Here is a 24,916-nt window from a genome sequence, read left to right on the forward strand (position 1 = left end):
CCTCCCTTCCTTCATTTCTCCAGACCTTCAGGCAGTTGAGGAAGTTTGAGGTAGGTGACTGGGAGAGGTCCGTCTCTCGTTTTTGGCACTGCTGGAAGAAGCGATTCAGGTGAGGCTCCTGGCGATCAAAGAGAGAAGACACGGTCACAACCAGAACCACTATCACTGAGTGGAGATGAGGACTAACTGAATCTGCATCCCAAACGGAACCCTACAAAGTCTATTCGTTTTGACCAGAGCCCTATGGTCAAAAGTAGTGCACTAAATAAGGGATAGGGTTCCCTTTGGGGCACAATCCTAAAAACACGATGGGATAACAAGGATTGTCTTGCTGGAGTTGAGACCCGTTAAAGTTTGGTTTAATACACTTTTTTATTTTAAGAACAAAGTCTACTTGTGGCAGTTCCAAGGAGTGGCAGGGTAAAGCCAGACTCTTACCTGAGTGTAGACTGTGGAGAGGACATTGGTGGAGACCTTGAATATGGGCTTACCTCCGTCCACCCACTTCAGATCCGAGCCGTTCTGGGGGAGGAGAGGGAGGAAGGGTCACTAAGCACCAGGGAGATCCATGCTTGCTTAACACTTTACTGTTGTTCCCTTTGGTGTGCTCTCTTCATACCCCTCTCTCTCTCTCTCTCGATTCTATTTTATGACATGACAAAACTTACATTTGTGTTAACAAAGCAAAAATGCCTTCTCTTTCAATGACTCTCCCCTTCCATCCAAAAATGATCTTTCTACTTTCCCCCTATTTTCTCTCTTATCTCCCTCCCTCCCCCTTGCTCCCTTCCATTCATCTCACCCCCCCCCCCACCCCACCTTAGTAGATCCGGGTTCTTTGACGAGCAGGTACCCAGGGGGCAGGCTGCAGGACACAGGGATGTTGAACTCCTGTGAGGCCAGGCGACCCTCTCTGAGCAGAGGCAGCCACGAGTAGCCCACTGCAGTCACACACGCACAGACACAATGCACAGGGCGTACACACACACACACACACACACAGGTGAAAGAACACATGGGAAAACACTATACTGTATGTAATGTGTAAATCAATCAATCAAATGTATTAATAAAGCCCTTGTTATATCAGCAGTTGTCACAAAGTCCTTTTACAACCTGTCCTAGACGACCAAAGAGCAAGAGCACAGTAGTAATGGCCTGTAGATGTCGCACGCACCACCACACTCCTGGGTTCGATAACACAATCACAACAATGTTGCTGCACAGTGATAAGCTTACGCCGACTAGCTACCATCCACTGCATTGACAGACTTGTCATAAAGGCAGTATTAATACATGCCATCTAACAGATGCTTTTATACAAGCATATATTTTCAGACTGCTGGCCGCAGCGGGAATCAAACCCACGACCCTGGAATGTCGCGAACACCACAGGATCACAGTATGTCTCCTTCCTCCCTACCTGGGGTCTCCAGGGCCTCCTTCTTCTTGGAGTTGGTCTTGGCGTTGATGTCACAGGTCACATGGTAGAAGGAGAAGAGTAGATGGTGCTTCTCGTGGAGCTGGGTGGGCAACTCAATCTTCACCTGGCACGCAGAGGATGAAACCAAGGACCATTTCGCAAGCAGGCACAGAAATGAAATCAAATCCCAATTTATTGTGCATTAAACAAAAGCCTCAATACATCAAAAAAAGAAGATGAATTGACAACTGGTGTCACAGTGGTGAACAATCACCGAGCCACTAAATTCCAGGGTGAAGGTTCCCCTGGGTACAGATCTAGTATCATCTTCCCCTTCCCCCAATCCGAACCCTGACCATTAGTGGGGGAAATGCAAAACTGACCCAAGATCAGCATCTGGGGGCAGCTTTATCCTATACCAGCCACTACACGGTGAAGGCTCTAGCCTGGCAGCACATGTCTGATTGTGCATCAACCTCTCTCCTTCATGATAATGAGCATCAGAGGAGTTGGCCTCAGCACAAACAAAACTGGCTACCAGGCAATAAGAGCCCTGCACGTACCCCGTCCAATCAATCTCTTCCCATGCCTCTCCCCCTGTCCTTCCATCTCTAGCCATATACCTCTTCAACCCTCTCCTTCCACACTCACCTCATCATAGAAGTCTGGGTTCTGGGAGTGGTGAAGGACTATGGAACAGGCTGCTGTGGTGTAAACTGGACCCCCAGGCTTGCCGTATATGCACTGAGGCAGCAAGTTAAAAAACAATAAGAGAAAAGTGAAGTTTTTCCAAAAATCCACCATGATACTCTAAATGCTATCAATGACAGAGAAGATACTACACCTTCAAAGGTTTGGCAACTTCCTCATCTGAACTTCGAAACTCCACGTAGACTGCAAGGTTACGAGCCTGTGAATGAAAATAACATTGTTACATTTGTGGGCATACAGTATTTCACGCGTGTCTGCAAAGGGGTCCCATATAAGTCAAATTGAATCAAATTGTATTGGTCACATACACATATTTAGCAGATAATATTGCGGGTGTAGTGAAATGCTTGTGTTCCTAGCTCCAACAATGCAGTAGTATCTAACAATTCACAACAATACGCACACATATAAAAGTAAAATAATGGAATTTAAAAAATCTATAAATATTAGGAAGAGCAATTTGAGTGACATTGCCTAAAATACAGTAGAATAGAGTATATACATATGAAATGTACAGTGTGACTTGTGTGTCTACTACATGTCCTTTCCTTAATATCTAGAAGAGTTTTCACAATATCAGTATCACAATACTACATTATTCCATGGCAAAAAAAAACATTTTTGTAAACCTGTTTCATGTCAAATAGTGTGTGGTATAGCTGGGAGAATAAACAAACGGGACTCTGGGTGACAACATATGGCTTTTTCTTTCCAACATTAGGTTGGTTTTCCTCAAAATTAAGTTTGCTTCAAATGTTGTTTCCTTGCCATGATATTTGTGAGTATATCTAGTATACATTACAAGGCATGTGTGGGTTTGGGTGTGTACGGTACCTTGGCGAAGCTCTTCTGGCTGTCGTATTTGAGGTGTCTGGGGTAGACGTAGACATGGTTCTTGTAGATGCGGTGTGGCTGGGTGAACTTGGTGGAGTCCTGGACAAACTCCTCCACCTCCACGGTGGCCTGGTGCTGGCTGCAGTCCTCGAAAGGCTTGACGGGCACGTAGGATGACGTCACACAGTCTGCAGGTAGACGTCTTTATTATTTTGGAATTTATGTGAGTGTAATGTCTACTGTTCATTTTGTATCGTTTATTTTATTTTTGTGTATTATCTATTTCACTTTCTTTGGCAATGTAAACATATGTTTCCCATGCCAATAAAGCCCTTCAATTGGATTGGAGAAAGATAGAGATGGAGAGAGAGGGGTAGAAAGAGAGATAGAGAGGGGAGAGGTAGAGAGACAGAGACAGAGAGTGAGAGAGAGGACATCTGTAATACTTGTAACACTGATGGCTATCAACAGTAGAGAGAGAGAGGGAGAGAGAGGGGTAGAAAAAGAGATAGAGGGGGAAGAGATAGAGAGAGAGAGAGGGAAAGAGAAAATAAAGAGAGAGAAGGAGAAGGAGAGACATGAGGGGTGTTGAAAGAAAGAAAAGAGTGTTCCGACTTACTTGGATGCTCCATAGGGACATAGTCCACAGTGATGTCCAGGTTCCCTGGAATGGTCTGCAGTTTACTGGTCTTCTCAGCCCTGCAAAGACACAGAGAGAGCCAAGGAATGGGTGAGCAGTGAGCACCATACATTCCCTATGACTAGGGCCAGGAGTTTTCCAGGTCAGTTTAGATGGTCATGACAAACTCTATGACTCTGACCTAAAAAGGAATCTGGACCATGGGGTTGAACTGACATGATTTGGTCTGTATCCCAAATGGCAACCTATTTCCCATATAGTGCTCTACTTTCAACTCAAGCCCTATGGGACCTGGTCAAAAGTTGTGCACTAAATAGGGAATTGGGTGCCATTTGGGATGCAGCCTTGATATCTTTTCGGTGGCCTACCTCCTGTATTCCGACACCAGCTTGATGAGATCTTCGGTGGAGATCTTGTTGCTCTCCTGTTTGAAGAGGGGCGAGAAGCGAGACTCCCGGTCCACCGTCCCCTGATTGTCCTTAAACACAGACCTGAGACAGACAGCAAGACAAGGCAGACAGACAGACGGACGGACGGGCAGGCAGGCAGAACAGACAAGGCAGACAGACAGACGGACGGATGCACAGACAGGACAGACAGGACAATAGTTTTGAGTGTAAGATACTGTGAAAAGTGATCAATTACCTACACCTTTATAGACATTCCTTGTGACGCAGTAACGGCAGTTTGATCATTAAAGGAGAAACGGTCAATAAAAAGATATGGAGAGAGTAGGATTACAGAAAACACAGTTTGGCTCAGTGTCCCTTACCTGATGGACCAGGCAAATGGCATGTGGTACTTCCCCAGCTTACTGCAGAACTGCTTGTTGGATTTCAGCATCTTTTGAACCATCTTCAAAGGGACAGGAAGCGAAAGAGAGAGGGAGAAAGGGGGGCAGAGAGAGAGAGAGAAAGAAGGAAACATAGTTGATATTTTTAAGTCTGCCGGCGGGTTTCTGAAAACACACAAATAAATGATCCTTGACGTAGATAAATCTAAATCAACAGGGGTGTCAGGAACCTGGCAGGAGGTGCAGCGCTCCCCGTCTGCTCATCTACTCAACTTCCCAAACAAAGGCCAGGATTTCAGAATCCCACTCTGAATTCTGTGGGGGCATCTTGGAAAAAAAATATCGGAAAATCTACAGTATGAGGAAAAATGTACTTCCAAACCATCTGACCTCCCTGTGTGATTAATGGGCATTTAAAGAGCTTCACAAGAAATCCCACTGGAAAGACCCTGTAAAGGATGTGCATACCGCTGTTTTACTACTAAGGGCTTGGGGAAAACAAGCTGTGTTTTACTGTACATTGTTCTACACATTGACTCCCGTCCACTTATGCGACATAGATTTTCATAGACATAAGTCTTCCTGGTTGGAGGATTCACAAATTGGATTTGTAGTTTTTATTAGTTGTAAGTCTATAAGTAGTTTAAAAAAAAAATTGGCTGTTAATGTAAGTTTTTGTTTTGAATTAATATTATTACTACTACTACACAGTAGTTGCCATATTATTCTTGTTTCTAAGTATTCTTACATATATATATATATATATATACACATACATATATACAGACATACAAATTTTGCTTTTTTTGGTGGGGGGGGGGGCACTTGAAAACGAGATGGTGCATCTCAAGAGATTTCATCCTGCAAAACTTCAATTAAATAAATAAACTCAGCAAAAAAAGAAACGTCCTCTCACTGTCAATTTTCAGCAAACTTAACGTGTAAATATTTGTATGAACATAACAAGATGCAACAACTGAGACATAAACTGAACAAGTTCCACAGACATGACTAACAGAAATGGAATAATGTGTCCCTGAACAAAGGGGAGGTCAAAATCAAAAGTAACAGTCAGTATCTGGTGTGGCCACCAGCTGCATTAAGTACTGCAGTGCATCTCCTCCTCATGGACTGCACCAAATGTGCCAGTTCTTGCTGTGAGATGTTACCCCACTCTTCCACCAAGGCACCTGTAAGTTCCTGGACATTTCTGGGGGGAATGGCCCTAGCCCTCACCCTCCGATCCAATAGGTCCCAGACGTGCTCAATGGGATTGAGATCCGGGCTCTTCGCTGGCCATGGCAGAACACTGACATTCCTGTCTTGCAGGAAATCACGCACAGAGCGAGCAGTCTGGCTGGTGGCATTGTCATGCTGGAGGGTCATGTCAGGATGAGCCTGCAGGAAGGGTACCACATGAGGGAGGAGGATGTCTTCCCTGTTATGCACAGCGTTGAATTTGCTTGTAATGACAACAAGCTCAGTCCGATGATGCTGTGACCATGACGGACCCTCCACCTCCAAATTGATCCTGCTCCAGAGTACAGGCCTCGGTGTAACGCTCATTCCTTCAATGATAAACGTGAATCTGACCATCACTCCTGGTGAGACAAAACCGCGGCTCATCAGTGAAGAGCACTTTTTGCCAGTCCTGTCTGGTCCAGCAACGGTGGGTTTGTGCCCATAGGCGACATTGTTGCCGGTGATGTCTGGTGAGGACCTGCCTTACAACAGGCCTACAAGCCCTCAGTCCAGCCTCTCTCAGCCTATTGCGGACAGTCTGAGCACTGATGGAGGGATTGTGCGTTCCTGGTGTAACTCGGACAGTTGTTGTTGCCATCCTGTACCTGTCCCGCAGGTGTGATGTATGGGATGTACCGATCCTGTGCAGGTGTTGTTAAACGTGGTCTGCCACTGCGAGGACGATCAGCTGTCCGTCCTGTCTCCCTGTAGCACTGTCTTAGGCGTCTCACAGTACGGACATTGCAATTTATTGCCCTGGCCACATTTGCAGTCCTCATGCCTCCTTGCAGCATGCCTAAGGCACGTTCACGCAGATGAGCAGGGACCCTGGGCACCTTTCTTTTGGTGTTTTAGTAGAAAGGCAGAGTCAGTAGAAAGGCCTCTTTAGTGTCCTAAGTTTTCATAACTGTGACCTTAATTGCCTACCATCTGTAAGCTGATAGTGTATTAACGACCGTTCCACAAGTGCATGTTCATTAATTATTTATGGTTCATTGAACATGCATGGGAAACAGTGTTTAAACCCTTTACAATGAAGATCTGTGAAGTTATTTGGATTGTTACGAATTATCTTTGAAAGACAGGGTCCTGAAAAAGCTACGTTTCTTTTTTGCTGAGTTTAGATGCATTTCTGGAAAACCTGGGAATTTTGGGAAAGTTGACAGAATTTTGTACCCATATCCATAGATAATAGGCTATAAAGGGAAACCATACAGTTTCATGCTATAAGGTGAGGGGTGGTAGTTAGAGTGAATATAACGGTGTTGTAGAGTTGCGTCACCTTGCTGGAGTCTGTGTTTTTGATGTACGGCTCTGTTCCCGCGGCAATATTTCCCATCAGCACCTTCTCCACCCTCACCAAGAGAACAATGTCCGTGTGGGGATTCGTCACTGAGAAGATGGCCTGCACACACACACACACACACACACACACACACACACACACACACACACACACACACACACACACACACACACACACACACACACACACACACACACACACAAAAACAGAGGAAAGGAGTAAGTATGCCATCTCTCTCTTCTCCCTATGACATTCCCAGTTCTGCCCCACCCCTCTGTGTGTTTCTGTACCCAATAGAAATAGAATGAGTAAAACGAATGCATGCTTTACTCCCATGGGTACACTTGGCTGAGTCAACTTCTATGACTGATCTTGAGTCAGTTTTGCATTTTCCCCACTAATGGTCAAGGTTAAGATTGGGGGAGGGGAACTGATCCTAGATCTGCCCCTTGGGGAAAGTTCCTCCGGAGCGTTGCTGTAGCCTACCTGTTTGGGGAAGCGGAGCCAGTCGTCCAGGTCCAGGCTGAGGTGACAGTCTCCAGGTCTCTTCTCTGCAGGGGAGCTCAGTCCATTCTTCTGCCCCGCCCGGGCCCTCCCGACCCAGCCCCACCCAGCATCTGACGCACCGTCTCGTGGTTCAGGTCAACGTGGAAGTCAGCCGACACCTTCCTCCCCTCACGCACATCCAGCAGGGCCACAGTCACAAAGAAGGGCTCAATCTGATGGGAATACATTACACGTGATGAGCACCGTCAGGCCTAACTTAACCCAGGGCTTTATCAAGGTTTTCCAGCACATGGCTTTGACATGCTTGCTATGTTGTTCTACAATATGTAGGCAGGTTGATTCGGATTCAAACCTTCTCTTATTCCTACTCTCGCAACGTTAGCATAAGTATTGCACCAAGCAAATCCTTCAAAAGATTAACACTATTCACTTTCCAGTGACCACTGCACTCATTAGCTGATGTAGGATCAGCCACTGCAGCAGAGGAAACAACAATAGAGTGATAAGTGTAGTGACCATTGAGCACCATCAGTTATGTAATGCATGTTAATAAATGGTTGTTTCTGAACCCTAACCACACCCAATGAGACGTGTCTGTGTGGTTTTAAAGGTAGACTCAGCCATATGATGTTGCATGCACAAAGTACACACATAGTGGGTCAATTTCAGCAACAAGTAAGAGCGTTGAAGCGCGAGCCTAAACCTTTCCGCTGTTTTGGTCCCGTAGCGACTATTTTGTTGCAGCGTGAAGCACAGATACCCTGCGTGACCGTGTGATAGCAAAGTCTGGCATCGAGCTCATCTCAATATCATGCAGCGCTGTTCGTTGCAACGTCATCACGGTAAGTCTACCTTTAAGCCTTGGAGAACTGTGTGTGTGTGTGTGTGTGTGTGTGTGTGTGTGTGTGTGTGTGTGTGTGTGTGTGTGTGTGTGTGTGTGTGTGTGTGTGAGTGAGTGTGTTTGTACTTGTTATTTTAAGGGGGTCTTACGTTGGTGACCGGACCCGTCTCGGTCTCATTGACGCAGCCCTGCAGCGTCAGGTTGAGGGATCGACAGGCGATCATCAGTCTCCTACCCAGCTTCTCCTCGAAGGGACGGACTGGGTGGCCCTCACCCCTAGGGTGCTCGCCCCGCGGACTCCTCAACACCTGACACACAACCAGACAGCATCAGAGGAGGGGCACACAATTGGAATATATATCAGTGGGCTGAAGTTGAATGTGATGAGTATGCTCTGGTCTGGACCAGAAGCCTGCAGACACAGAGGCCCTCCTGGGACACAGATGCCCATCCCTTACCTAACAGTACTTAATTAACAGGTGAACTGTGCAGTAGCACCAACTGTTCTGCACAAGGTGTATTAACCCCTACAGGGGACTTACAGGGGTAACAGTGTATTAACCCCTACAGGGGACTTACAGGGGTATCAGTGTATTAACCCCTACAGGGGACTTACAGGGGTATCAGTGTATTAACCCCTACAGGGGACTTACAGGGGTATCAGTGTATTAACCCCTACAGGGGACTTACAGGGGTAACAGTGTATTAACCCCTACAGGGGACTTACAGGGGTATCAGTGTATTAACCCCTACAGGGGACTTACAGGGGTATCAGTGTATTAACCCCTACAGGGGACTTACAGGGGTATCAGTGTATTAACCCCTACAGGGGACTTACAGGGGTAACAGTGTATTAACCCCTACAGGGGACTTACAGGGGTATCAGTGTATTAACCCCTACAGGGGACTTACAGGGGTATCAGTGTATTAACCCCTACAGGGGACTTACAGGGGTATCAGTGTATTAACCCCTACAGGGGACTTACAGGGGTATCAGTGTATTAACCCCTACAGGGGACTTACAGGGGTAACAGTGTATTAACCCCTACAGGGGACTTACAGGGGTATCAGTGTATTAACCCCTACAGGGGACTTACAGGGGTAACAGTGTATTAACCCCTACAGGGGACATACAGGGGTAACAGTGTATTAACCCCTACAGGGGACTTACAGGGGTAACAGTGTATTAACCCCTACAGGGGACTTACAGGGGTAACAGTGTATTAACCCCTACAGGGCACTTACAGGGGTAACAGTGTATTAACCCCTACAGGGGACTTACAGGGGTATCAGTATATTAACCCCTACAGGGGACTTACAGGGGTAACAGTGTATTAACCCCTACAGGGGACTTACAGGGGTATCAGTGTATTAACCCCTACAGGGGACTTACAGGGGTAACAGTGTATTAACCCCTACAGGGGACTTACAGGGGTAACAGTGTATTAACCTCTACAGGGGACATACAGGGGTAACAGTGTATTAACACCTACAGGGGACTTACAGGGGTATCAGTGTATTAACCCCTACAGGGGACTTACAGGGGTAACAGTGTATTAACCCCTACAGGGGACTTACAGGGGTAACAGTGTATTAACCCCTACAGGGGACTTAAAGGGGTAACAGTGTATTAACCCCTACAGGGGACTTACAGGGGTAACAGTGTATTAACCCCTACAGGGGACTTACAGGGGTAACAGTGTATTAACCCCTACAGGGGACTTACAGGGGTAACAGTGTATTAACCCCTACAGGGGACTTACAGGGGTATCAGTGTATTAACCCCTACAGGGGACTTACAGGGGTAACAGTGTATTAACCCCTACAGGGGACTTACAGGGGTAACAGTGTATTAACCCCTACAGGGGACTTACAGGGGTAACAGTGTATTAACCCCTACAGGGGACTTACAGGGGTATCAGTGTATTAACCCCTAAAGAGTACCTACCGGGGTGTCAGGGTGTATTAACCCCTAAAGAGTACCTACCGGGGTGTCAGGGTGTGTTAACCCCTAAAGAGTACCTACCGGGGTGTCAGGGTGTGTTAACCCCTAAAGAGTACCTACCGGGGTGTCAGGGTGTGTTAACCCCTAAAGAGTACCTACCGGGGTGTCAGGGTGTGTTAACCCCTAAAGGGGACCTACCGGGGTGTTAAGGGTGTGTTAACCCCTAAAGAGTACCTACCGGGGTGTCAGGGTGTGTTAACCCCTAAAGAGTACCTACCGGGGTGTCAGGGTGTGTTAACCCCTAAAGAGTACCTACCGGGGTGTCAGGGTGTGTTAACCCCTAAAGAGTACCTACGGGGTGTCAGGGTGTGTTAACCCCTAAAGAGTACCTACCGGGGTGTCAGGGTGTGTTAACCCCTAAAGAGTACCTACCGGGGTGTCAGGGTGTGTTAACCCCTAAAGAGTACCTACCGGGGTGTCAGGGTGTGTTAACCCCTAAAGAGTACCTACTGGGGTGTCAGGGTGTGTTAACCCCTAAAGAGTACCTACCGGGGTGTCAGGGTGTGTTAACCCCTAAAGAGTACCTACTGGGGTGTCAGGGTGTGTTAACCCCTAAAGAGTACCTACCGGGGTGTCAGGGTGTGTTAACCCCTAAAGAGTACCTACCGGGGTGTCAGGGTGTGTTAACCCCTAAAGAGTACCTACCGGGGTGTCAGGGTGTGTTAACCCCTAAAGAGTACCTACTGGGGTGTCAGGGTGTGTTAACCCCTAAAGAGTACCTACCGGGGTGTCAGGGTGTGTTAACCCCTAAAGAGTACCTACCGGGGTGTCAGGGTGTGTTAACCCCTAAAGAGTACCTACCGGGGTGTCAGGGTGTGTTAACCCCTAAAGAGTACCTACCGGGGTGTCAGGGTGTGTTAACCCCTAAAGAGTACCTACCGGGGTGTCAGGGTGTGTTAACCCCTAAAGAGTACCTACCGGGGTGTCAGGGTGTGTTAACCCCTAAAGAGTACCTACTGGGGTGTCAGGGTGTGTTAACCCCTAAAGAGTACCTACTGGGGTGTCAGGGTCCAGGGAGAACAGGTTGAGCCTCTCTTCTCTTCTGGCCGATCGGACCAACTCCTCAGTTTCAGAGATATACTGAGAGAGAGAAAGAGAGAAGATATCTCCACAAATAAAATACAGAATATGTATTAAATGAGCATAATACAAGTAAAAGCACTGATCATTTTTTATGTGTAATTGTAGAGCAAATTACATCACCACACACCCACCTTAGCCAGCTCAGGGTTGATACCGCTCTCTGTCATCTCTTCATTCTCAGGTAAACACACGTCGCTTAGAGACAGATCACACACGTCTGGTGGAGAAAGAGAGACAGACAGTTACAGTCAATATCTCCGGTGAAATTCATGTCTACCATTCCTGTTTTCAGTATTGGCTTATTTCCTCTGGTCTTCAATGACGTATGTATGAGAGGGAGACGGCAAGGCTGGTTGTCATGGAAGCAGCCATACCTGAGTGTGTTCTGAGTGGGGTAGAGGTGGGGAGGAGAGGGGGAGCGCTCTCTCTCTCTCTCTCACACTGGCCTTCCCTGGCCTCTAATGGAGCTTACTGTATGTGTTTATCCTTTCACTACCATCCCTCCATTCAGCCAGTGTAGGTCAACCTTTATGTGGTACTGTAAAAGAGGCCCCACACAAAGAGAGGGATGGAAATAGACAGCTGTATTCTTTCACAGAGAACGTGAGAGAGGGGAGGGGGAGAAAGGGAGGGAGAGAGAGCGGGTGGTAGAGAGGGAGGGGGGAATAGAGAAAGAGAAAGGGAGAGGGTGGGAGAGAGGGAGGGAGTGAAAGAAGGGGGGGAATAGAGAGAGAGAAAGAGAGAGAGAGAGCAGAACTAGTGCAGAGGCCTGAATGTGTATTGGTGCTCTGGGGTCTGCTGATCTGGTCTGCTGATTCTGCTCCTCTCCTCTCCTTGCATGGTTAACCAGAACAAATACGACCTACGAAGATCGATCAGGATGGCGAAACACAAGTATAGGGACAAAGTGGAAGAGCAATTCAGCGGGTCGGTTACTAGGCATATGTGGCAGGGGTTTCTAACGATCACGGATTACAAAAAGAAAGCCAGTCACGTCACGGACACCAACTCCGCCCTACTGGATGAGCTACCTTTATCTCATGCTTCGTGCAAAACAACTGAGCTGCCGAGGAGAGCTCCTGAGGACAACGAGGGCTACGTGCTTACGGTCTCCAAGGAGGACGTGTGTAAGTCATTCAAACATGTTAACTCTCACATGGCTGGTGGCCAGATGGCATCCCTAGCCGCCTTCAGAGAATGTGCAGACCAGCTAGCTGTTGTGTTTTCGGACATTTTCAATCTTTCTCTAGCACAGGCCGTTATTCCCACCTGATTCAAGATGTCAACTATCATCCCTGTGCCCAAGAAAGGGAAAGTAACGAAACTGAATGATTACCGACCCGTAGCACTCACTTCCGTCATCATGAAGTGCTTCGAGAGGCTAGAAAAAGGCTACATCACGTCCTCCCTTCCCGACCCACTCCACCTTCTCCAATTCGCCTACCGCCCCAAAAAGATCCACGGACGACGCAATCGCCATTGCACTGCCCTCACCCATCTGGACAAGAGGATTGTGAGGATGCTGTTGATCGACTACAGCTCGGCCTTCAATACCATAGTGCCCTCTAAGCTCACCACAAAACTCACAGCCCTGGGACTGAACTCCTCCCTATGCAAATGGTTTGGAACCGGTTCAGGGAACAGAACCGAAAACCTTTTTCAAGGAACAGAATCGTTATTTAAAAGCATGGAAACCAGTTAATAACTTTCTTTTACGTTCCAGGTATTTTTTTCTAGTCCTACAAAAAAACTAAAGTGCATATGCAAAACCCTCACTCTGTCACTCAGAAACTTATTGCAGCATCTGCCTGCAAGCTGAAAATCTTTGCCAGTGTGTGTGCGTGTTTAGGCTACCTGCCCCTCCAAAGCATAGGCTACTGTACTGATGTTGGAAGCGTGAGAAGATATTAGCTAGAGAAGAATGGATTCACTTTTTCAATGTTAGTTAAGGATACTATTGGCTTAGTTATCAAAATCAAATCAAATTGTATTTGTCACATGCGCAGAATACAACTTGCGCCGAATGCTTACTTACAAGCCCTTAACCAACAATGCAGTTATAAGAAAATACCTTAAAAAAAGTAAGCGATAAGAATAACAAATAATTATAGAGCAGCAGTAAATAACAATAGTGGGGTTATATACAGGGGGTACCGGTACAGAGTCAATGTGCAGGGGCACCGGTGTCGAGGTAATTGAGGTAATATGTACATGTAGGTAGAGTTATTAAATTGACTATGCATAGATAATAACAGAGAGTAGCAGCAGCGTAGAAGAGGGGGTGGGGGTCAATGTAAATAGTCTGGGTAGCCATTTGATTAGCTCTTCAGGAGTCTTATGGCTTAGCTGTAGAAGCTGTTAAGGAGCCTCTTGGACCTAGACTTGGCGCTCCGGTACCGCTTGCCGTGTGGTAGCAGAGAGAACAGTCTATGACTAGGGCCTTCCTCTGACACCGCCTGGTATAGAGGTCCTGGATGGCAGGAAGCTTGGCCCCGGTGATGTACTGGGCCGTACAGTTATCATGTTTATCGTTGGACGTATTAACTACAAAAAGGTAAGATGGGATTTTTATTCTGGTGCCGCTCTACACACACAAGCTTGTTAGCTAGCAAGCTCAAATGACATTCAAAGTTCCTTCATAGAAGCCACTTCTAGGTATAATTCTGTGGACCTAATTCAGATAATTCAGATGTCAAGATGCCTAGGGCTTCAAGCCTGCTCCTCAACCGTCTCTCGCTCTCTCCCCACCCGTAACATTTCAGTTACATCTTGCCCCATAGGCTACACCTGTCTGTCCGTCACACATGTAAACAACTAGCTTGCCTGCTCTATCCGTACTGATTGGTGAAGTCATTTCATGAGCAAAATGTAAAAATAAAATAAAAAATGGTAGATTTCACAATAAAAGGAACAGAAAGGAACGATATAAACCGTTACTTTTGGGGGGTTGAAACCTGTGCTGCCATCCTGTTAGAAGGTAACAGATCATTTTATTACAGTGGTTAAGATGGATTTTCATTGTGTTCCATGGTGTTATTTGCCCCCTAGTGGAGCTTTCTGGTACTTAGACTGTATGCAAACAGGAAGTAAAGAATTTGTTCGGCACGCATAGAAGCAGCTAAAAACAATGCTACGGTGCAGGTCTTTCAGTGTAGCTATTTCTTGTCACGCTTCAGCCTCGGAAAATATTTGTTTGTAAGTTCGATTCAAGCATTTAGCTAGTGATGATAATCTTGTTATTGATAGAGTTGCTTACATATCAATGTTGGTTGGTTGTATTTACTCACACAAATTGCAATGCTTTTCATGTATGCCGTCAGCTGTATTACTTTGCTCGTGCGTCATGCAAACGAATTGTAAAACATACAATACTGAAGTTTTGTTACTGTTTCTAGTGTAATATGCTTTGTTATTTTACAGAGATGGTTGTACATTATTAGAGTAATGAAAGGAGTTAGCCAATTACAATATGAGTAACAATTAGCTACATGGTTTGACGTCATGCCAGATGCATGGTGCCCTCGGCAAGTGTTTTGTATTTTCATGCAACTTCAACTTGAAATGTATAATGTACAGCTACAGTATGTCGATTTGAATTGAATACTAAAGTATATTCTTTTCTGTATTATGCAGTTTCACAACAAACGTTTTCAATATTCATTCAAGAAAAGTCAGCCTTGGGAGTTTTATTGAAGACGCAATTCAAGGGCAGAATAAAACCGTTTCAGAACTTTATTTTTCTGGTCGGAACAGTGGAACGGAACAAAAAAAACGTGTGATTATGTTCAGAACGAAATGATTAGAAAATAATTTTGGTTCAAACCCCTACCTCGTCCACACTGATCCTCAACATAGGGGACCAACAAGGCTGCGTACTCAGTCCCCTTCTGTACTCCCTGTATAACCACGAATGTGTAGCCTCACACAGTTACAACTCTGTCATCATCGCTGATGACACGAATGTAGTAACCCAGATAACCAACAACGACGAGGCGGCCTACAGGGAGGTGGTAGGCACTCTGACGATGTGGTGCCAGGTGAACAAGCTCTTCCTCAACGTCATCAAAACAAAGGAGCTGATTGTGGACTTCAGGAGGAACCAGGCTGGCCAATAGCTTCTACCCCCAGAACATCAGGCTACTGAATAGCCACCACTACTCTTACTCCTGGATAATAACTAACTAAGCATGAGTTATTATTCATTTCTGGATTAGCTTTGGGAGCTTCACCAGCCAGTGCGGTTGATGAAACTGTACACCACACCACCTCCAGGTGATATTATATGGCAGTTCATGGCTAATAAGGCTCAGGTCAGTTCGTACACGCACTTGATTTAGCACCATGTTAGTACAGCAACACAGAACCATGATGACTATGGCTCTTACGTCATTCGTAGTCATTTTCACAACCGCAATTCTCCACGGTCCAGGGCGGTGTGTGCAATTTGTTTGGTTATATTCCACACTGAGGCTTTTTTACTACGTTTAATCTATAAAAACCAAGGTGGAGTGTTTTGCCTTGTCCGGTCTAATTTCCTGGTGGAACACTAACAATAAGGATCAAGTCATTGCACATTAAGTCTCCCATTAGCCATGGCAGAATATCCTACAACCATTATGAATACCAGACTCCGATTACAGCAAATGTGTTCTGCCACTTCGTTAAGTATGATGTTATTTAATTGTTATGGTTCTGTAATCAACCCTAGGGTTCTGGTAGCCTGGTCCCAGGTCTGTTTGTGCTGTCTTGCCAACTCCTATGGTTGTTGTCACGCCGAATACATAAGATGTTGGCGAGACAGCACAAACAGATCTGGAACCAGGCTAGGGTTCTGGTGGGCACATTCTAAGCTCTTGTACTCTTTCCTCTCCCGCTCCGGGGCTATGAGGCTTAGGTGTCAGGATCTAAGTTAAGACTCAGCATTTGCTGCTCCCAGTTATTTTTAAGTAAACTCAGTGATACTACATAAAAAATCCCGTTTGGGAGAACATCTTCATTAAGACGTTGTTTTCAAGTCTTGCTTTTGGGGCCACATTCGGATGTGTGTGTCTCTTCTCATCATCAAGTTCGTGTTCAGTAGCCACACGAAAGAAAAACGATTCAAAATGCAGTGAGGTACTATCTGGGCTTGTCCAACAAGACACTGTACCCTAATGAACAGGAACCAGGTCCAGAGTAGGTGTAGGGTGAAGTTGCCTCTAGACGCTGATCCTGGGTGAGTTTAGCATTTTCCCCACTAATGGTTACGGTTAGGATTTGGGAGGGAAAGCTGATCCTGAATCTGTACGAAGGTCCGTACTGCTCACCCTGCCGTGTGTCGGTAAGGTCTACACTCTTGCGGTCCAGCTGCGTCAGCGGGGTGGGCCCGTCGTGGGGGCTGATCTGGAGGATCCGGGTCAAGGTACTGATCCACTCCTCCATGTCCTGCTCGCTCTCCGCCGCCAGCACGAAGTACGTCACCTCGTTCATCTTCAGCTCAAAGGCGTGCTTCCTCAGACGGTTGTTCTAGAGGGGGTGTATCCGTTAGTGTTAGTTTGCACAGAACTTTGACTAGTCAGTAAATTTGTGAATTTTGTGCATTTGAGAATGGCAGAATGGTGAACTTACTAAACGACAGAGTTTGATTGTGTGATATTAGGTTGCTTCTTGTGTAAATATTTTCCGTCTGGATTTTAATGATTTGTATGTCTGTGTGTGAACTGGTTGCGTCTGTGAAATCTCCTATCATGTCGTATCTTGGCAAAGGAGAAATGCTCACTAACAGGGATGTAAACAAATTTGTGCACAACATTTGAGAGAAATAAGCTTTTTGTGCTGGGATTTTTTATTTCAGCTTATGAAACATGGGACCAACTCTATATTTTGTGTTTATATTTTTGTTCAGTGTATTTCCTCTCAAGAGTCTTAGCCAGGGAAAGTTTCAACACTCCGAGCGCCTCAATCGGATAGTCTATAGGGAACTGGTTTTGATGTGTGCCAGTGGCGTTTTACAGCTGTACATCAGCAAGTGTGTTTATCTATATGTGTGTGTGTATGTATTTGTGCATGCGCACGTGTGAGTGTATGTGTGTATGCCCGAATGCACGCTTGTCTGTGCGCATGCATGCTTGAGTGTAAAACAGATTTCACAGTACATTGGTACTCCATCATCCTCTACTCACCTGAACCACACCGGTACATGAGTCCAGGAAGATGCAGCCCTTGGGCTCTTTGGAGATCTTCTCATCTTTGTAAAAGTTCATGATGTAGGAGTTATCAGTCAGCTGTGTCAGCTGGAAGTACCTCCTCTTGAACGACTACAGGGACATCAAAATAAAAATACAACCCCATCAACATCAATTACAGGCAATAAAGACGTAGTCACCCTCACCCAGACAATAACACCCTCCGTTCATCACTGAACATGTCACTACACTACGTGATGGCACCCTATTCCCTATAAACTGTACTACTTTTGACCAGGGCCCTATGGGTAGGGCTCCGTATAAAGGTAAGTACTAGTGCACTATATAGGGGAAAAGTAGTGCAAAAGTAGTGCACTACATAGGGAAAAGGATGTAATTTGGGACGCAGCCCTGACTATGTGACCTGTGTGACAGCAAATTGGTAGCGGCATGGGCCAGTGGTGCTCTACATTAACACAAGGTCTCCTTAGAAGAGACAGGCCATAACTTAAAGAGAGTCAGGACCCTACAGGGCCGGTCTGACTAAGAGTCTGCATTGTTAGAAGACAGGCTGGGAGGGAGACCAGGAAGAGAGTGAGATGATAGAGTCAAGAAATGTGTGTGTGAGAGAGAGAGAAGTAAGGAATGTAGTAGGAAACAGTACTACGATGCAAGGTAAAAATTTGAAAACAAAATCCAATTTTAATAAACTCCCATATCTACTGGGTGAAATACCACAGTGTGCCATCACAGCAGCAAGATGTGTGACCTGTTGCCACAAGAAAAGGGCAACCAGTGAAGAACACCATTGTAAATACATATTTATGTTTATTCATTTTCCTTTTTGCACACCGTTATAACACTGTACATAGCCATAATATGACATTTGAAATGTCTCTTCCTCTGAAACATTTGTTAGTGTAATGTTTACTGTTCATTTTTTATTGTTTATTTCACATTTGTTCATTATCTATTTCACTTGCTTTGGCAATGTAAACATATGTTTTCCATGCCAATAAAGCCCTTGGAATTGGAGAGAGAGAGAAAGAGCAGGGGATTGTGGGGGAGTCTGTGGCACACTTCCTCACCCGAACAGTGATGCTGTTGTTGACAGTGCTATTGAAGTTCCCTTTATAGAGCCACCCCGATCGGAACACACCAATCCCTCCTCCTCCTCCTCCGCCTCCCCTCCTTTAGAAGAGGACAAAGACGTTGTGTCCTGCAAAAAACAAAACGGACATCTTTAAATCAGGCTCGATGGGTACGTCCCAAATGGCAACCTATTCCCTCTAAAAATGCACTACATTTAGGGAATATAACTTTATAGGGCTATGGTCAAAAGTGGTGCACTACAAAGGAAATAGAGTGCCATTTGGAACCCATGTCTCAATAACCAAGGTCTAAATATGTCTGCCATTGAGATACAATATGATACTTTGTTCTGTTTCATTCTATGATGCCTGATTTGTCATGAACATACACCTGCTGTAACAGAGCCGAGACCTGGAGGAGCCATAGAGGATATTGTTTTTGGAGAGTCATTGATTCTTTCTCAGTTGAACTCAATTTAATTAAGCTTGTACTCAATGGCCCTCGACCAAAAACAACAGAGTAGAAATATGTGAGCAGACGTGCATTATGACAGTTTAACAGTAGGGCTAATCAATGGCCTCTGACTATTCATCATACTCAGGCTACGTCCCAAACGGCACCCTATTCCCTATATAGTGCACTACTCTTGACCAGAGCCATATGGGCCCTGGTCAAAAGTAGTGCACTTTAAAGGGAATAGAATCCATGAAACAGGCCTGACCTCATCCTTGTCCACGTCCTCATGGTCAATCTCAAAGGAGTGGGAGGGCAACTTCTCCGCCTTGTACAGCTTCCTGTGAGGGAGAGAGAGATTTGATGTTTCTTTATGTTTGCCTTGGCAATGTATGTGATTAACACTTTCTGTTCTGTCTTGTGGGCTTCATAACCACATCTTTATAACTATTCAATAATGATGAAACGGGAGAGGGGGAACAGCTCCAGTGCTATAAAGTAAGTAGGTAAAAATACGTCTCTACTTTACTTTACTATTTATATTTGACTACTTTTACTCCACTACATTCCTAAAGAAAATATGTACTTTTTACTCCCATACATTTTCCTTGACACCCAAAAGTACTAGCTACATTTCGATTGCTCAGGCAGGACAGCAATATGATTCAATTCACGCACCTATCAATATAACACGTTGACATCCCCACTGCCTCTGATCTGGCGGACTCACTAAACACAAATACTAGGTTTGTAAATGATGTCTGAGTGTTGGAGTGTGCCCCTGGCTGTCCGCAGACGCAAGATTATAAGGAATTTGATGTATTTACTTTGATTCAAGTACTTTTTCCACCACAGTACTTAAGTACATTTAAAACCAAATACTTCTACTCAAGTAGTATTTTACTCAGTGACTTTCACTTTTAATGAAGTCATTTTCTATTTAAGTATCTTTACTTTTACAAAAGTATGACAATTAAGTACTTTTTCCACCACTGATCAGTTCAACCATTTATCTGAATGTGCTCATCTACAACATTCAACACCCATGATGCTTTGCGCATACAACTAAGGTCAGTACGGCAGTACGGAAGGTACAACCTTCATATACAACATCTCCTCCCCTCTTACACGAATTGTCCCCATTATGAACAGTCCTCTGCAGTCTGTACCCACTCCAATTTGCATACCGCCACAACAGATCCACAGATGATGCAGTCTCTATTGCACTCCACACTGCCCTTTCCCACATGGACAAAAGGAACACCTATGTGAGAATGCTATTCATTGATTACAGCTCATATCAACACCATAGTGCCCTCAAAGCTCAACAATAAGCTAAGGACCCTGGGACTAAACACTTCCCTCTGTAACTGGATCCTGGACTTCCTGACGGGCCGACCCCAGGTTGTAAGGGTAGGTAACAACACATCCGCCACGCTGATCCTCAACACGGGCCCCTCAGGGTTGGTTGCTCAGCCCCCTCCTGTACTCCCTGTTCACTCATGACTGCATGGCCAGGCACAAAATTAATTTGCCGATGACACAACAGCCTGATCACCGACAACAACGAGAAAGACTATAGGGAGGAGGTCAGAGACCTGGCTGTGTGGTGCAACGACAACAACCTCTCCCTCAACGTGATCAAGACAAAGGAGATGATTGTGGACTACAGGAAAATGAGGACCGAGCACACCCCCATTCTCATCGACGGGGCTGTAGTGGAGCAGGTTGAGAGCTTCAAGTTCCTTGGTGTCCACATCACCAACAAACTAACATGGTCCAAGCACACCATGACAGTAGTGAAGCGGGCACGACAAAGCCTATTCCCCCTCAGGAGACTGAAAAGATTTGGCATGGGTCCTCAGATCCTCAAAAGGTTCTACAGCTGCACCATTGAGAGCATCCTGACTGGTTGCACCACTGCCCGGTATGGCAACTGCTCAGCCTCCGACCGCAAGGCACTACAGAGGGTAGTGCGAACGGCCCAGTACATTCCTGGGGCCAAGCTTCCTGTCATCTATGTCCTCTATACCAGGCGGTGTCAGAGGAAGGCCCAACAAATTGTCAAAGACTCCAGCCACTCTAGTCATAGACTGTTCTCTCTGCTACCACACTGCAAGCGGTACCGGAGCGCCAAGTCTAGGTCCAAGAGGCTTCTACCCCCAAGCCATTAGACTCCTGAACATCTAGTCAAATGGCTACCCAGACTACTCGCAGGTAGTTTGCTCACGTTCTGAGGGGCTGGGGTGCCCAGGATAGCCTTGTGGAGGCTCCTAGTGTCGATGACGTGTCCAAGGTATTCAACCAATGATTGGAAGTATGCACCTTTGTCCTTATGAACTCACAGTCCATAGTCCTTCAATCTCTGTAAGGTTGCATCCAAAATTTGGAGATGGTCCTCTTCGTCCTTTCCAGTAACGAGGATGTCATCCAGGTAGCATTGTACTCCTCGCAATCCACTCAAGATCTGGTCCATCGCCCTCTGGAAGAGCACTGGCACACTTGTGATTCCAAACAGTAGACGACAGTAGCTAAAGAGCCACTTGTGTTTCACAACAGTCAGCTCCTTTGACTTTTCATCCATTTGAAAGTAGGCTTGGCAGATTTTGCTGAATTTTTTACCCCCGGCTAAACCCGCAAAAGGGTCTTTGATGTGTGGTAGGGGATACTGCTCAGCGGACAACACAGGGTTAACTCTGACTGTAGCCATTTCCTGCAGTCAAATGACCAAATCTCCCTCTATGGTCGCACGGGTGGAGTGTTATTAATATTTTTCATAATTAATAAATGTTTTATTTTTTTACCAGATGAAAATCCGTTGTTTCTATGTGAAACAGTTTTGTTATATTTCAGTGTTCTGTGATGTATATGAAGTGCAATATTAGGATGCAAACTCAAAACTGGATACATTTCAACTCTATATCTGACATGGTACAGGTGTCTTCCTTTTTGTAAGCTCATGTTTCAAAGTAGATTTGTTTAAGACTACCAAGAAACACTGTGTGACGTTTACAAACATATATTTTGATAAATAGAATTGAAAGTTGTGTCTCATTATGGTAAGTGGTGAAATAAGTATAGCCAGTTACAACTGTAATGGCTTAGCAGATAAGATTTACCTGGCTAAAAGAGAAGGAATATAATATCTACTGTTTACAGGAAACTCATTCAACAATTTTAGATGAAGTTTTGTGGAAAAAGGACTGGGGGGCCGAAATATATTTCTCCCATGGGCAAAGAAATTCAAAAGGGGTGATGGTTTTAATTTACAGTCATTTTGATCCAAATGTGCAAATTGTCCAAACAGATCCATCAAGGTAGATGGATTATTTTAAATATGTTATTGGACAATAAACAAATATGGCTTATTAACCTATACGGTCCAAATAATGATGATCCAAGCTTCTTTGAAAATATAAGAATTTATCAAGTCTACAAGCAACGCTAGACTCTATTATTATGGTGGGAGATTTTAATACGGTCTTAAATACCTCTATGGACCGGAAAGGAAATCACACTACAAACTATCACCCTCAGGCACTTAAGGAAATCATGAATGTCATGGACATATTGGAATTAGTGGATATATGGAGGCTTAAATACACTGACCTAGTGAGATATACATGGCGGAGGCTTAATCAAGCTAGTCGTCTTGACTACTTTCTTATGCCATTCTCTCTGGCACCAAAAGTTTAAAAAGTGTTGATAGGGGACAGAATGTGGTCGGATCATCACATAATTGACATATATATATTACTCTTTCAGAATTTCCACGTGGGCGAGGATATTGGAAATTTAATCAAAGTCTACTAGATGATAAATTGTTTAGAACTAGGACAGAAGAATTTATAACTGACTTTTTCAGACATAACATAGGTACAGCAGATCCCCTTATTGTATGGGACACTTTTAAATGTGCCTTTAGAGGCCATGCAATTCATCTATAAAACAAAAGCAATTTAGATCAAAAGAGTCCATATTAACAAAGGAAATTGAAGGACTAACAGTACAGTTAGATAGCAATAAAAACTACCATAGAGGCACAGAATGTAACGGTCGTCGTAGGAAGTGGACCAAGGCGCGTGAATGCTCATGTTTATTTTACAAAATAAAACACGAACACAATGACCGGACGACAAACAGTCTTGCATGCGACAAACAGTCTTGCATGCGACAAACAGTCTTGCATGCGACAAACAGTCTTGCATGCGACAAACAGTCTTGCATGCGACAAACAGTCTTGCATGCGACAAACAGCTATGCAAAGAACAACCTCCCACAATTCCCATGACAAACACATCCCTACTTATAGGACCTTCAATCAGAGGCAACAATAGACAGCTGCCTCCAATTAAAGGCCCCAATCCCAATTACCTAAACACAGATCTAAAACACCCTAGAACAGACATAGAAATATACAAACATAGAACAATGACCAAAACTCCGGAATACATAAATCAAACACCCCTCTACATACACACACACCCCACACCATATAAAACAAATACCCCCTGCCACGTCCTGACCAAACTATAATAACAAATAACCCCTTTACTGGTCAGGACGTGACACAGAATAAGTTAGAGGGAAAAAAAAAAAAATGGAGGAACTTATTCAAGAAAGATTCGGTGTAATATATTATAAAAATAAAGCTAACTGGATGGAATATGTGGAAAAATGCACCAAATTCTTTTTCAATCTTCAATATAGAAATGCTACCAAAAGAATGTATTGAAACTTGTTACAAATGATGGAGTCACGCATGATTCACCAAATTATATTTTGAAAGAGGAAGTAAACTTTAAGAATATGTTTTCGTTTCAGTCTCCTCCATCTCCACTAACAAACTAATTGTGTGGATTTTTTCCCCTAATAATAATGTAAAATTAACATCTGTACAGAAAGACTCATGTGAAGGCCAAATTACAGAGGAGGAACTTCTTGATGCAATTAAAGACTTGGCTGGGAAAACTCCAGGGCTGGGTGGCATGCCAGTGGAAGTATCCAAAACCTTTTTTTACATACTCAGAGGACCATTATTAGCATGTTTTAACCACTCCTATATAAATGGTAGCTTATCAGACATGCAACAAGAAGGTCTGATATCAGTATTACTAAAACAGGACCCAAGGGGTATATATAAAGATCCAGTCCATTTAAAAAATTGGAGATCTCTTACACTTCAGTGTTGTGATGCAAAAATCCTAGCAAAATGCTTGGCGCATAGAATTAAAAAGGTATTGTCAGATATTATTCATCCTAATCAGACAGGTTTTTTTACATGGACGATACATTGGAGATAATATAAGACACGTAATGGAAACAATGGAATACTATGAAATATCGGGGATACCAGGCCTGGTTTTCATAGCTGATTTTGAAAAGGCTTTTGATAAAGTACGATTGGAGTTTATATATAAATGCCTAGAATATTTCAATTTTGGGGAATCTCTTATAAAATGGGTTAAAGTTATGTATAGTAACCCTAGGTGTAAAATAATAAATAATGGCTACATCTCAGAAAGTTTTAAACTATCTAGAGGAGTAAAACAAGGTTGTCCACTTTCAGCATATCTATTTATTATTGCCATCGAAATGTTAGCTGTTAAAATTTGATCAAACAATAATACTAAGGGATAAGAAATCTGTGGCTAAAAAACTAAGGTGTCATTGTACGCTGATGATTTATGTGTTCTTTTAAAACCACAATTAGAATCTCTCCACGGCCTCATAGAGGATCTAGATACTTTTGCTATCCTCTCTAGATTAAAACCAAATTATGATAAGATATTACATATTGGATCACAAAAAAATGCTAATTT

General features: G+C 44.5%; 1 protein-coding gene across 1 annotated transcript in view; it reads right to left on the reverse strand.

Annotated features, from left to right (window-relative positions):
* Positions 1 to 24,916, reverse strand: part of dock10 (dedicator of cytokinesis 10) — a 127,376-nt gene that overhangs the window by 61,501 nt on the left and 40,959 nt on the right. The window contains 21 exon segments of the mRNA XM_045724330.1: positions 26 to 118; positions 439 to 522; positions 820 to 941; positions 1,424 to 1,547; positions 2,075 to 2,167; positions 2,268 to 2,333; positions 2,969 to 3,156; positions 3,588 to 3,667; positions 3,977 to 4,099; positions 4,381 to 4,463; positions 6,926 to 7,048; positions 7,436 to 7,511; positions 7,550 to 7,668; positions 8,447 to 8,605; positions 11,299 to 11,382; positions 11,517 to 11,602; positions 16,692 to 16,890; positions 17,547 to 17,681; positions 18,638 to 18,733; positions 18,736 to 18,768; positions 19,363 to 19,435. Of these exon segments, the coding sequence (XP_045580286.1) occupies positions 26 to 118; positions 439 to 522; positions 820 to 941; positions 1,424 to 1,547; positions 2,075 to 2,167; positions 2,268 to 2,333; positions 2,969 to 3,156; positions 3,588 to 3,667; positions 3,977 to 4,099; positions 4,381 to 4,463; positions 6,926 to 7,048; positions 7,436 to 7,511; positions 7,550 to 7,668; positions 8,447 to 8,605; positions 11,299 to 11,382; positions 11,517 to 11,602; positions 16,692 to 16,890; positions 17,547 to 17,681; positions 18,638 to 18,733; positions 18,736 to 18,768; positions 19,363 to 19,435 (2,239 nt within the window).

The sequence above is a fragment of the Salmo salar genome, chromosome ssa09, assembly GCF_905237065.1.
Source record: "Salmo salar chromosome ssa09, Ssal_v3.1, whole genome shotgun sequence".
Classification (NCBI taxonomy): Eukaryota; Metazoa; Chordata; class Actinopteri; order Salmoniformes; family Salmonidae; genus Salmo; species Salmo salar.